This window comes from Tenrec ecaudatus, chromosome 9 (assembly GCF_050624435.1).
Source record: "Tenrec ecaudatus isolate mTenEca1 chromosome 9, mTenEca1.hap1, whole genome shotgun sequence".
NCBI classification, from domain to species: Eukaryota; Metazoa; Chordata; class Mammalia; order Afrosoricida; family Tenrecidae; genus Tenrec; species Tenrec ecaudatus.
The window spans coordinates 35,347,605-35,362,425 of record NC_134538.1 but is presented as its reverse complement, the minus strand read 5'-3'; the positions used below and the strand labels follow the sequence as shown (position 1 = coordinate 35,362,425).

General features: G+C 47.5%; 1 protein-coding gene across 1 annotated transcript; it reads left to right on the top strand.

Moving 5' to 3' along the window:
• The first annotated feature begins 624 nt into the window (after positions 1–624).
• Positions 625–12,160, top strand: LOC142457218 (AP-2 complex subunit beta-like). Its single transcript, XM_075558565.1, is given in 6 exon segments — positions 625–654; positions 2,842–3,018; positions 3,306–3,484; positions 7,669–7,745; positions 10,282–10,536; positions 10,539–12,160. Coding segments are annotated over 6 exon segments (1,356 nt in total). The 3' UTR covers positions 11,177–12,160.
• The last annotated feature ends 2,661 nt before the right edge of the window (positions 12,161–14,821 follow it).

The window sequence follows — 14,821 nt, the reverse complement described above, 5'->3', positions numbered from 1 at the left end:
TTCCACAAATGTATGCAAGGGGCCTGGCTATGCTTGGCCCATCCACTTGAGTTACATTTTGATTCCACACTAGAACGTCACCTGGTTGGAGTTCAGGAACTGCTCTGGAGGTGTTGTAAAGGGGATAAAGCACAAGGGGTGACAGTGTAATAATATACATTCATCGTCCTTATGGTGCTATTTATTAAAGAGAAGGGTCCAATGGTGCAGTTCTGTGGAGTTTGGGTTGTGAATGTGGTATATTGCCAAACGAATTCCTCAGGGAACTGTTAATAGTAAAGTGTGGATCGGGGCCCTCAAACTACAGCCCATGGGCCACAGGCGGCCCACCGAGGACATTTATCTGGCCTGCTGGGTGTTTTTTGTCACCGCTGCCTGTCCTGCTTAGCAGCTGACACCTGCAGTGTGCATAGGAATTTGTACATAGTTTTTTTTTAAAACTATAGTCCAGCCCTCCAACAGTCTGAGTGACAGTGAACTGGCCCCGTTAAAAAAGTTTGAGGAGCCCTGGGTGGATGATTGCCACGTGGTGTGATCTGTCCCCCCAGTCCTCGAATAGCTGAGGGCATTTAAGAACAGTACCACTTGTGGACTTGTTGTATAGCAAAATTACTTGGGGTCCAAATGGAGGTTCTGTATTCCTACTACTGCTGGGTGCTGAGACACAGATCTGCCCTAGGAATCTTGGGATTACAGAGACTTGCGAGTGGGGATAAAGGTGGAAGAGGCTGAGAGCCTCTCCTTGGGGGATTGATGGCATAGCTTTCAGTCACCAAGATTTTGACCCGAAATCACAGTCCTAGTGAGGGGGAGATAATTATTCTCTCTCACTGCTCCAGTGAAGACCAGTTGCAGCCACCAGTTACAACTCCAAATAAATATTCATTTTAACTTATAAGGAGGCTTGTGATAAGAACCCCTGTCTTACAGGAAGCAAACATCATGAAGAAATTCTGGTCACAGCCAGGATTAGGCAAAGTGGAACTGCAAAAACAATCCCTGCCCAAGGAATGCATTTATTCTACAAAAACACTAGAAGGCTTAGCTTTCTGAGAGTGGCTTCTTTTTTCTTGAACAGGTGTCTCCAGCTGTCTTTTGGGAGTCATAGCAGCCCAGATCAACCTCAGCATGATCTTGTGTTATTCCCATGGTTCTTCACAGTCTTGACCAGAGACAGGAGGACTCAATTCTTGACTCCTCCTAGTTTCACTCCTATAGGACTGTGGTATGTCACAATTGTAGGGAGGGAGATTTATCGAGCAGTCTAATTTGATACCAAAGATGCTGTCCATGATGGACTTACCTGGCTTGCCACTCCCCTTTCTGGGAGGAATCAGAGTTGGCCATGGCATCAAATACCACACAAACTCACTCATCAAGCACTTACTTACAAGTTAAAGTACATTCTAAAGAAGGAACGATAGGTGTTCTCCACAGAATGGAGAAGACTCAGTTATGATACAAAGCAAGGGCTTTTATATCTTGATGTGAAATATATGCTTAGGGGAGAAAGTCAGGGTTTTTCTGGGAATAGGAATGTTCCCCCAGCCTCCTACCCCCGCCCAGTTTGAGTGACATCCCTTGTCCCTTGTGTTACTCTGGGTAGACTAGTGAGAGAAACAAATCCAGGGAGACTCATATGTGTGTAAGAGAGAGTTTTATATTAAAGAGTAATTGTATATTAAGAAAACATTCCAGGCCCGTCCAGATCAAGTCCACAAGTCTGATATTAGTCCATATGTCTGATTCCAGTCTATACATTCCTCTTCAAACTCACACAACACATGCAATGATGCTGAGTGCAGCAAGATCGCAGGCTAGTGGGTGGAAAGTCTTGTGGATTCAGTGGTGGTGGAAGCATCTCAGTGTTGGTGTGAGTCTCCATGTGGCTCCTCTAGCTCCAGGGCTGTGGATCCATCAGCATAGCTCCATGTGGCTTGTCATCAGGGATGTCAAGGGGAGAGTGCATCTACCATCTGATAAGCTTTTTGTCTCCATAGTGCCTCCAAATGAGGTCATCAAGCTGTGACCCGATTGACAGGCTAAACTCCACCCCTCCACTCTTAATAGTCTCAAGTTGACACTAGAATATGTAACTGCTATACCCCTCTCCTGTCTTGAATTGGTTGGGCTCTGAACTGCCATGGTGCTAGAGGATATGCGCCTTTTACAATACTAGTGAATCTAAGGGTATCTAAGTCATTTGCCACCCCTACTCCGGAGGCTCCAAGTTGGTACAGCCCCTTACCTCAGAGTCCCTGCTCTTGTGGTTTTAGCCCCCTTTTCTGCTCGGAAAGCAATTATTTGGAAAAGGCACCAAATGCAGGAATTTCCTTGTTCTGTCCTTAACAGTACATACTTATCGTCGAGCAAAACTCAATAGGCGATTCTCCTTTTCAGGCTATTTGTGTGGACATGCTCATTTCGCTGCTATCACCCAACATTAGGTCATTAAAAGAAATTAAAAAACGTTACCAATTTGGGATCGCGCACACCCCTTAATAAAATCCCATTAAGACCGACCCCTTACTTCCATCGTTCTTTATTATTTTCTAAAGAGAAATATCAGGCCATTTGTTCGCGGAGGTGCTCCATATAATTCACTGCAACACGAGGGGTGACAAGTGAACCGTCAGAACAATCAGATGCTCCCACACAGAGGGCAGACAAATTAGCTGGCATCTCCATACAACCCTAGGCTTGCTAACGACTGCTTTTCTGACGTGTCCGGCTTCTTAAGGTGCTCGGGATTCCGAGGCAAACGGTCGGTCCGGGAAGGGTTCGGAGCTGGGTCGAGTCCTAGTCGGGCCCTGAATCGCTACGTCTTCCTCCCTGGTTAAGCGCATCGCCCACTGGGAGCCTTCCCCGCACCGCGGCGAGGCCGGACTCTCGGGCGGCCCGGACCCCAGACGCCAGAGCCGGGTTTCCGGGGCCCACTTGCTGCCGCGCACCAACCGGAAGCTCCCTATGGGCGGGAGCTCCCGGTGGGCGGGAGCTCCCGGTGGGCGGGAGCTCCCGGTGGGCGGGAGCTCCCGGTGGGCGGGAGCTCCCGGTGGGCGGGAGTTCCCGGTGGGCGGGAGTTCCCGGTGGGCGGGAGTTCCCGGTGGGCGGGAGTTCCCGTGGGGGAGGTTGGAGCTACTGTCGGCCAGATGCTGGTTTCGAGAGAGGCACGCCCCGCGAAGGTGATTCGGTCCATTCTGGTTTTCACCTCGGAAAGCCGCAGCTGGTCCGCTTCTAACGGTGTTTTGTGAGCGCCGCCTGGCGTCGCCGACCCGGGGGCCCTTTCCCTGGCTCTCGGCCCACAGGGCGCCCGGGGCACCTCTGGCCGGCTCAGTCTCCTCTCACTCTCCTTAACCTCCTTCCTGCACCGAGGCCGCTACCAGACCCTTTGTTCCATGGCCCAGGCCCGCATTCCCGCATTCCCGCATTCCCGCATTCCCGCCCACCTCTTCTGGAGCCCCGGCGTCATTGTGTGGCATACCAGGTATAAGCGACAGTTGGGGGTGTGTCTCACTCGGAACTCCTAATTGCGTTGGTTGTCAACCTGGTTGTACCGTTTGGCTTGGAGGAGGAGACGGATTCTTAACCCTTTGGCTGTGGTTGGGTCGGGAAAAGTTAGTACTTGGCTTCAGTGTTGGCGTTGAAGGCTAAGTGGGAAGATGAGAACTTAAAAAGTACTGCCGCGTTAGGACTCAAATGATCTGTGTATTTGAATGTTCCAAAAGTGTGTCTGAGACAACCACAAATAGTGTTACTCGCCCTTACTCACTTCGTTTTTATTTTTTAGGGATTAGGTTTCAGAGCTGCTGACAGATAACCGAGACTCAGGTTTCAGCCAAGTTCCCGACCAGTTCATCCTCTTACAGAGTTAATAGCCTTTTGTCGGCTAGACAAGAAACAATTTACCTTTTTCGTGGAATTTTTATTAGGTAGGTTACATTTTATCCAATAAATTACATCAAGGTAGATGAGTGTTGAGTATAACTATTCACATTCCACTTGTATTCTTTGTGTGAATTTTCTTGTTTTTAAAAAGCTTTTTGTGATTTGGGTGAAAGTTTACAGAGCAAAGTGATTTTTTTGTTCAACAGCTCATAAACTCTGTGATTCGTGGCATTAATTGCAATCCCCACAATGTAATAACATTGTTCCTACTTTCTGTGTTTACTGCTTTTTCTTCGGTTTTAAAAAAACAAGTTTAGTAAGATGTCACACATCACACTCACCTAACTGCACTGTACAATTAAATGGGTTTTCACTATATTTACAAAGTTGTGCATCACCACTATCAATTTAGATCATTTTCATCAATCCAGAGGAAAGCTATATTCATTAGCAAGTGATCATGCTTCATCTCCCCTCCCCCAGTGTCTGCCAGCCCCTCATTTACTCTCTTTTTAGAATTCCCTATTCTGGGCATTACACTTAAATGGAATCAGATGGGGTGACTTTTGTGACTGTTATCTTCTACTTAATGATTTAATCTCACTGAGGATAATAATTTCAAGGTTCATCCAAGTTGTAGCATAAATCATTTTCATTGCTGAATAACATTCCATTGTATGGATATACTAGTTTGTTTTTCCATTCACCAGTTGCATATAGGGTTGCTATCAGGGTTTTAGTTTTGATTATAAGAGGGGACTTCAAAAAATGAATCAATGGAATTAAAAAATAATGAATAATGGGTTTTTTCCTTTGAGTTTTTTTAACCCCTTTGTATACCTTGGAGTGGACTTGCTTGGCTATATGTTAGCAGTATACTTAGCTATTTGAGGAACTGCCAAGTTGTTTTCCAAAGTGGCTGCAGCATCTTGTATTTCCATCTGCACTGAATAAGGGTGCCAATTTCTCCACTTCCTCTCAAACACCTCCATTGTCTTTTTATTGTAGCCACCCTATGTGTGTGATTTACAAACATCTCCCTAATGACGAAGGAAGGCAACTTGGTGGGGCAATGGCTACACCCTGATGACCAGGAAGGCCAGTGGTTCTGGTCTACCAGCCACTCAAGGGCTTGTGGGCTAGCTTGAGGGTTTCAGGGCTAGTTTGGGGCTTTGAGGATTAGTTTGAGGCCTGAGAGCCAGTTGGAAGCCTTGAAGTCTAGTTGGGTGGGCTTGAGGGCTAGAAGCATGCATCTTGGGAACACCCACTGGCAGCCCCCCAACAGAAGCTTGCTTTTTGGGTTGGTTATAGCAGAAGCATGCCACTGGGTGGGGGTAGGTAGGAGTGGGAGCATGCAAAATCATGCTTCTTGGACACACCCTCTGGAATACCCTTGCCAGAGCATGCCTAGAGGGGAGAGGGGCTAGTGTCAGACTGCAGCCAGAAGCATGCTTCTGGGAAGCTCCCCCTGGTCCCTCCCCAAACATGCTTCTGGGGGCATATAAGAGTGGGATGCTGCCAAGAGCCTGTTTCTGGGGAGCTCCTCCTAGCTGCCTCCTGCCAAAGCATCCTCTGGGATTTTGTAGACTGGGACCCTGTCAGAAGCCTCTTGAAGCATACCTCTGGGGAATAGTGCAAGAGTGGGACCCCACCAGAAGTCTATTTCTGATGGCTCCCACTGTTGGTGTAGGAATGGGACCCGCAAGGAGCATGCTCTGGGGGCCTCCCATTTGCAGCTTTCACTAGAATCATGCCTCTCGGGGGTGAAGGAGTAGGGCACCGTGCGAAGCATGCTTTTGAGGGTGTCTCCCAGGCAACCACCTGCCAAAAGCATGGCTAGGGGACTTGGAAGAGAGGGACCCTGCCAGAAGATTGCTAGTGGAGGGCTCCTCTGGGAGGCCCCACAATCCCGAAACAAGCCACTGGGGGCGATATAGGAGTTGGGACCCCACCAGAAGCATTCCTTTGAGGAGGGGGGTATAGGACTGGGACCCTGCCAAAAGAAAGCTTATGTGGAGCTACCCTGGCAGCCTCCACCAGAAGCATGCCTCTGGGGTGGGTGTAAGAGTGAGACCCCGCCAGAAACAGGCTGCTGGGGGCTTCCCCTGCTAGCACCCCTCCAGATACATGCATCTGGGGTGGTGGTGGTATAGGAATGGGATCCCACCAGGAGCATGCTTCTGAGGGGCTCCCCCTGGCAGTCCCCACTCCGGAAGTTTGCATCTGGTGTGGGGGTGTAGGAGTGTACACCAGCAGTATGCTTCTGGGAGACTCCCCCTGGCATCCTGTCGAAAGCCATGCCTCTGTGGGGTGGGTTTGGGTGTGGGTCTAGGAGTGGGACTCTGCCAGAAGCATACTTCGAAGTTGTGTCAGGATAGCCAGCCCCTAACGAATCATCGCAGGTCTGGTAGGCCCAATTGTACAGAGATAATAAGTAAACATTACTGTAGTAAAGTCATTGAGGTCATGAGAGATAGAAGAGAGAGTAAAGTGAAGGAGTCAGACATATTTCATGGTAGTATGCTCACTTCAGCCCCACTTGGTGGTCCACATGGAGATGGAAGAGGAGAGGGCAGGAGAGAGTTATCTGAATTGGGTGTGGCCCCAGGAGAGGGTGCCTCACCGGAGCCATTGAACTCAACTTTGCCAGCCGTGAGTGTTCCAAGCTCCAGCTAAGAAGGTATCCACCGGTCCCTTCCGCAGGCTGAGTCCACGGCTTATCCTGGCCAGTCTGCCCTTGTGCTGAGCCCTTTACTCTGGGCACTCACCTCCCCGTGGCTCAGGGAAGGCCCTGTTAGGGCCATTGCTGGTCCTAGTCTCAGACCTTCCCAAGGAACAGGGCACTCAGCTTGAAGCCCCACCGATGAACTTCTCTCCGCCCTACTTATTGTGGGATAAACAGTGTTGTCTGCTTGCTCTGGATGGCTGATAACCCCCAGGGAGAATAACCCCTGACCTACTACTTTCCTTGGCCTCCAAGTGTAGTCATTTACCATACGTAGCAAGCACCTAAGTTTGGCATATATTTGGGGGAGGCAACTCGGGAGAAATCTTTGTTTCCTGTAGGGTTGCTCCCCACCAGCTCCAGCAAAAAGCATGCCTCCATCCGGAGTGTGGGAGTGGGGCCTACTTTTTTGCAGGGCGTGCCAGGAGGAGCCCACCAGAAGTATGCTTCTGGAGGGGTCTCACACCTACACCCCCCCCCCAGAGCATGCTTCTAGTGGAGTCCCTCTCCTATACCCAAACCGAGCCTGCTAGGTAGCACGTTTCTGGCAGGTTCCCACTCCCCCCCCCCCAAGAGTTTACTTCTGGTGTGGAGTGCAGGGGGATCCCCAAGAAGTATGCTTCTGGTAAAGTCCCACACCTACACCCACGCCCCTTCCCAAAGCCTGCTTCTGGAGGGGAGGGAGGTTCCAGGGAGTGCTCCTCTGTAGCAGGCTCAGGTCCCATCCTATACAACCCCGGAGGGAGGCTGCTGCTGAGGAGGGGTGCTAGGGTGAGCCCCCTAGAGGAATGGTTCTAGTGGGATCCCACTCCTATACCCCTCCCCCACCCCACAGCATAATTCTTGTAGGGGGGGTCAGGGGGAGCTCCAGAAGCATGCTTCTGGCAGGGCCCCACTCTTTCAGCCCCCCCACATAATGCTTCTGGTGGAGTGCAAGGGGGAGAATACTTTAAGAGAGAGATTCAAGGAGCCCCCCAAGCATGCAAGGGGGTTTCTCCAGAAGCATGCTTCTCTTGGGGTCCCACTGCTACAACCCTCTCTGTAGGATGCTTCTGCAGGCAGATTCAGAGGGAGCCCCACAAAAGCATCCTGATGGGGTCCTACTCCTACACCCCCTCCCCAGAACATGCTTCTGGTGAGGGGTCCTAGGGGGGCTCCTCAGTAGCAGGCTTTTAGCAGGGTCCCACCCCAACATCCCTTCTCCAGATCCTGCTTCTGGCGGTGGGTGCTGGGGGGAGCCCCCCAGATACATGCTTCTGGCAGGATTCCACTCCTACAATCCCCCTAGAGGATGTTTCTGGTGTGTGTGGGGCAACGAGAGCCCTCAGAAGCATTCTCCTGGTGCGGTTCCATTTATACCTTCTTCAGAGCCTGCTTCTGACTGGGACCGACTCTTATACCTGCCCCAACTATGTTTCTGGGGAAGGTGCCAGGGGAAGCTCCACAAAAGCAGGCTTCTGATGGGTTCCCATTCCCACATGGCCCACCAGAGACATATCTCTCATGAGGGGCTGCCAGGGAGAGCCCCCCAGAAGCATGCTTTGGTGGTGTACCCCTGCCACCACCCCCCAGAGCCTGCTTCTGGTAGGGGTTGGGGGCAGGAGGAGCCCCTCTCAGAAGCACGCTTCTGCCTGGGTGCCACTCCTACATACCCCCAGAGCCTGCTTGGTGGGGTGGGGGTGGGATGGGAGGGGGAGAAGGGGGGTATCCCTTCAGAAACATGCTTCTGTCAGGATACCACTCCTACACCTCCCTACAGACTGCTTTTGATGGGGGTGCCAGGGGGAGCTCCCCAGAGCTTGTTTCTGGTGGGGTTCCACTCCTACCCCACCCTGCTGAGCATGCTTTTTTCAGGAGGTGCTAGAGGGAGACCCCAGAATCATACTTCTGGTGGTGTCCAACTTCTACAGCCGCCCCCAAGCATGCTCCCAGTGGGGGGGGGTGCCAGGGGTCCCCCAAGAAGCATGATTCTGGTGGGGCCCCACTCCTACAGCACCCCAGAGTATGCTACTGGCAGGGGTGGGGTAAGGGAGAGCCCCTAGAACAGACTTTCTCACAGGCCCAGATCTTCAAGAATTAACAGGTGTCAATTTACAATAGAATTTACTAATGAATTTACTGTAGAGCTGGTTTATCCTTATTGTTAGGTGCCATCAAGATGGTTCCAGCCCATAGCAACCCTATGCACAACAGAATGAAACATTACATTGTCCTGCGCCAACCTCACAATTGTTCCTATGTCTAAGCTCATCGTTGCAGCCACCGTATCAATACATCTCTCTGAGGCCTTCCTCTTTTTTGCTGCCCCCGCACTTTACCAAGCCCGATGCCCTTCTCCAGGAATTATCTCCTGACAATCTGTCCAGAGTGTGCAAGACAAAGTCTTGCCATCCTTGCCTCACAGAAGCACTCTGGCCTCACTCCTTCCAACACACACTGGTTTGTACTGTTACGCCAGGGTATTTTCATGACCTTCTCCAGCACCACAATTCAAACGCAGTGGTTCTCTTTCGGTCTTCCTTATTCAGTGTCCAACTTTCACATGCAAATGAGGCAATGGGAAATGCCTTTTAACAAACTAAATCTCAATTAAATATGGTACATTTACAGAGTTGATCAACAGCCGACAGTCTTCCACTTCCCTCTATCAACATGGATTTAATTTGTTCCAACTGTCCCATTGAGTTGCAGACAGTAGTAGAGCTAATTTCCTAATTCTTTCTCATTTTGTACCAAAATGTGTTAGTCCAGGTGGACTAGAGAAACAAATCCAGAGACACTTATATGTGTATCAGAAAGAGCTTTATGTACAAGAGCAATTTTACATTAAGAAAGCAGCCCAGTCCAGTCCAAATCCGTGTGTCTGATATTAGCCCATATGTCCAGTACCAGTCTATAAATTTCTCTTCAGACTCACGCAACACATGCAATGATGCTGAATGTAGGAAGACCACAGGCTGGTGGGGGGAAAGTCTTGTGGATCCAGTGGTGGAGGAGGCATCTCAGTGCTGGCAGGGTTCTCCACGTGGTTCCTTCACCTCTGAGGCTTTGACTTCCATCAGTCAGTCTCCATGTGGCTTGTCAACAAGAATGTCTCTCTGGGAGTGGCCTGTTTCCTGCCTCCAAAATGTGGTCATCAAACTGCATCATGCTTGACAGGCTAAACTCCACTCCCTCACTCTTAATTCTCTCAAATTGACAACAGATTATGTTACTACCACCCCGAATCATCATGTCACCACGTCTCTGAGTTCAGTGGGTATTTCTGATCCATGGCACAGTGCTACTTCCACTAACTTTCTGCTTCTTGTCACCAGTCTCCCAGTCTCCAAGTGATATGATGTGACTTGGAACTTTGCTTCTGATTTTTTCTCCCTATAATTCTGAAAACCTCCAATATCATTGGTAATTCAAATGCCTTGTAATTACAGGAAAGAGTAAAGTTTTAAAATTAATATCTCATGGACCATTTATTAATGTGAGAAAAGCATCGTGATACATTTTCAGGGGACAAGAACATACAATTCCATAGATGTATAGATTTTTACTTCACTACACCTGTGGATTTGTTTAGGTAAGATGTATGTTTGGTGTGTGTTGGACATGTAAAAAGAGAAAATAGTATTAGAACGATGTTTTCTGTGCATGAAAAGGGAATCAACGAATTCTAGAAAGTTCGGCAACCGAGGACTCTGGTAACCCTGAACTTTGCAACTGGGGCTACATTCACTGGTACCTTCTGTTAACAGATTCCGTCACTGCCAAAGAAGTAGTCTTGTCTGAGAAACCACTGATCTCCAAGGAAACAGACCTTATTGAGCCAACCTTGTTAGATGAACTAATCTGTCACACTGACTCTGTAGCCTCTGTGTACCATCAGCTTCCCAATGCGTTTGTAGAAGGAAGTCTTAGGATCCATAACAAACACCCATTCAATATGGAAGCACTGATTCTGGTGACAACCCTGTTGGCACGATCACTGCAACCAACTTGGAACAACCTCAGCTTCTTTACTCAGGCAACCTTTTGATTCCTCAAGGAGATCTTTTGAATCTTGATCTTAGTCTCCCAGTCAATGAGCCACAGGTGTCTTCCATGCAAATGGGAGCAGTGGATCTCTTGGCAGGGGAACTAGATAGTCTGGCTGGGCAGTCCTGCATCCCATCTTCAGTGCCTGCAAAATTTGCTCTTCCACCTACTACTGCTGACCACCTACTACTGCTGAATGACCTTTTTGAATTTTCCACAGAAACAGGAGAATATGTGACTGCAGCAAAGTTTAAAGGCTTGGAGATTTCAGGAACATTCACTTACCATCAAGGCGACATCTATATGGAAATGAACTTCACCCACACAGGTTTGCAGCACATGACAGACTTTGCCATCCAGTTAAACAAGAATAACTTTGGTGCCATGCCCAGCACACCTCTGACCATCTATACACCACTGATGCCAAACCAGAGCATTGACATCTCCCTTCTTCTCAACACCTTAGACCCAGTCATGAAGATGGAACTTCTGCAGGTGGTTGTGAAAAATAATATGGATGTCGTGGTAGTTATATAACAGTCAATTTAAGGATTAAGCGTGTAGGGGTGGAGTCCAGCCTGTCAATCAGGTCATAACCAATGAGGCTTCTGTGTGGGCATAGCCTTCCCCTAAGGATTCTGGGAATTCCACTATTTCCTCCTTGGAGGTGGGAGACTCTGCTCACACCCTGGGAGACAAGCAGCTGCCACAACACATGGACCCACCCTGATGCAGCCCTAGGTGCTGGAGAAGCCATGCAGAGACCTCCCAGCACTGAGATGTTTCCAATGCCACTGGATCCAAAGACTTTCTACCCACTCGCCTGTGATCTTCTACATTCGGTGCCATTGCATGTGTTTCGTGAGTCTGAAGAGGACTTTATAGATTGGTTTTGGACATATGGGCTAATATTGGACTTATGGACTTGATCTTGACTGGGCTGGGATGTTTTCTCAATGTCCAATTGCTCATACATAAATCTCTTTCTTATACCCATATGTGTGTCCATGGATTTGTTTCTCTAGTCTACCCAGACTAACACAGATGTTTTCTACTTCAGCTACCTCATTCCATTCAATATGCTTTTTGTAGAAGATGGCAAAATGGAATGCCAGATCTTCTTTGCAACATGGAAGGATATTCCTAATGAAAATGAACTTCAGTTTCAGATGAAGAAATGTCATTTAAATGCCAACACTGTTTCCGGAAAATTGCAAAACAGCAATGTTTATATTGTTGCCAAGCAAAATATGGAAGAGCAGAACATACTGTACCAATCGCTGAAGCTCATGGGAAATGGATTTTGGCCAAACTTTTTATCCAGTCAGGAAACCCAATTATATATTGTCACTGAAGTGCAGAGCTTCTGAAGTCTCTCAGTACATCTATCAGATTTATGACAGCATCTTAAGAAACTAATGGACGGGTCCAGTGCCCTCCAGCAACCCTGTGTTTCGTGTAAGCCATGAGCTCTTCACTGGAGGAAATTGCTTTGATGTACAGAATCTAAACACAAACACACTGAGGGTACCCACTAAAGTAGTGACTGATGTAACCTGTACTAACAGTAGGGCATCACCTGCTGCATATTTTGAGCTTCGTGTGAACCTGTATAACCACTGCTTCAATCGCTTCCCATTTGTCACCTGCTGCTGCTATCTGGTCCTTACTTGTGGCCTTCTCCATGCTATGCCAATGATTGGTGTTGTCTACATCTGCTTTTGAGTGTCATTTGATATTTTGAAACCAACCACTCCTTTCAAAAGCAGAAAAGAGGGAAAAGTAAAGTAAGGAAGTGTTCCTGAAAAAAAAAGTTTCATTTTGTACTTTAAGTTTTATTTCATCGGTCGATATGGGGTCCCTGCTGAATCAAATGAATAAGCCCTGCTCTTCTCTTTTAACACAAGAGAAGCAGTTTTACTCTGAGCCAGAATCACCTCTACACAAACTAAAACAACACCTGGTTGGTTTTTATTCTGTTTTTTAATACAATGAGGATACAGAAATCCTGGTGGCACTGTGATTAGAGCACTGGCCATCGAAACTCCAGTTTCTAAGGAGAACTATTACATTATCTGTCCATAAAGATCTACAGTCCAGAAAACCCTATATAAAGTCCCTGTGAGTTGGAATAGACTCAATGACAGAGTATGATTGTATGATTGGAGTCAGAAAGCATGTTCTCTCCCATTTTGTGGAATGAGTTTAATGGCCCAGAACTGAAAGTAGTTAACAGGAAGTGAAAGTTTCCTGTTTTACAAAGTTGTATTCAGCAAGTCAATTCAAGTCTGCAAACAAATTGCCCCAGTCCCTGCCCCCGTCCAGCACAGCCACCTTCTGCTGTGGGTCTCGGACATTTTCAGGATGCGACTTTTCTCTGTTTCTTGCATGGTCATCGGTGTCAGTGTCCTCAGACGGCAGGCTCTTAATCTGAAAACAGGCTGTGCTGACTGAAAGGACCATGGAAAGGAAAGACATTTCCTTTGCGAAGTCCTCAGGAGATCGATTGATGCAGTGGCTGTTGCAACACTGGGCTCCAATATAGCAAATATTGTTAAGACAGTGTGGTGGTGTTAGGTGCCTTGGAGTCAGTCCTGACTCCTTGAGAGCCTGCATGCAGTAGAAGGAAATACTGCCTGGCCCTGTACCCTCCTCACAGTGCTGATATTGGAGCCCAATTTTCCCAGCCATGTGTCACTTTATCTCCATGACAGTCTTCTCTCTTCTCCTCTTCCCTCTCCTCCTCCTTTGGTTTAAAGGACAGTGTAGGATTAAGCAGTGTTTCCTTCTGCTGTCCAACACAATGGGATACTTAGATTTTATAGATCTGCAGTGAGGTTGAGTGCATATATCACTGGAAATTTTGTAAATTACATGGTAGCATTTTTCACTTTGGAGGTCTTACAAAGAATTTATGTGTTTTCCTTTTAAGATACTCCTTGTTATACAGCTTGGAAATAATCAAATTACTTTTCATAATTATTTCATGATTATTTTCTTGGTTTAGTTTCATTATGGTTTAGATTCTGCATAATCAGACAGGCTTACAATATACTATACATATCCGGTAACACTCTCATCCTTTCCATTACTGACCCAAATAAAATTTATCATCTGAAAAAATTCATTGATTAAATTACTCATTGATTTTAATCCCTCAAGTTATTTTACTGAATGCTTTTAGAAAATTATAAGGTCCATCTGAGCGAAGGGGCAGCTCTCAGCCATAGCCAGCGTCTCTAACCCTTTCTCCACCCCCATGAGGTAGCTCCATACTGTGACACCTCGTCTTCTCAAAATAGTCTCACAGAGACCTTGCCCCCTCTCTTCACCATTCCCCTGGTGCCACAGGCAATGTGGGGAATAGTAGACTCCTTTTAGACATAATGATTTATTTCTGCCCCCAAAGATTATTAACATGGGATTCCTTTGTTCTCTCTCTCTCTGACTTTCTGCACCTTCTCCTGTGGCCGCAAGTCCCTCAGTCTCTTCCTCTCTCTAGCTCTCCCTTCTTCCTGTCAGATATTCTCTCTCTACTGTCTTCCAAACTTCCTTTAACCTGCCCTCTTTACTCTCATTCCAATCTAAACACCCTGGCAGTTCGTTAACTCTACTAAAACCTGTTAATTAAAATCTATTATCTGGCTCTGCTTTTCCTTTATTCCCGTTCCAACATAATGGTGCTGAAACTCTAGAGAGGTATTTGTGGCCAGGACTGTTGAGACATTAGCCTCTCTAATACTGATTCTCTGGTGGCCTCTTCCCGGACCCATCACAGCAGTCTTGTATGTCTGCGGTTAGAGACATTCCAATTCGAAAGGATCTGTGAGTGTAAAATCCAAAGCTCCCCACTCCAGGGTCATCTGCAGTCAGATGTCCTTCTCAGCCAGTGGCTCCTCTCACGAGCTCAATTTTTCACTCATTCAGCCTTTGATTATAGGATGTACTGTGAATGCAACCTGGAACTGCTGGGTATCCAACTGATTATAGAAAATCTAGCGACTACAAATTAATCCTCACAATTTGAAATGTCCACTAGATGGCACTCCTGACTTAAAAATTCTAATGATTACTGCAAATCAAATTCTTTTTTTCAACAACCATACTTGCAAGCATTCTATAGTCTCCGCTCTCATCCCCATCTCTATCAGGATTGCCTTCCTCCTCAATTCCTGCAAGCCC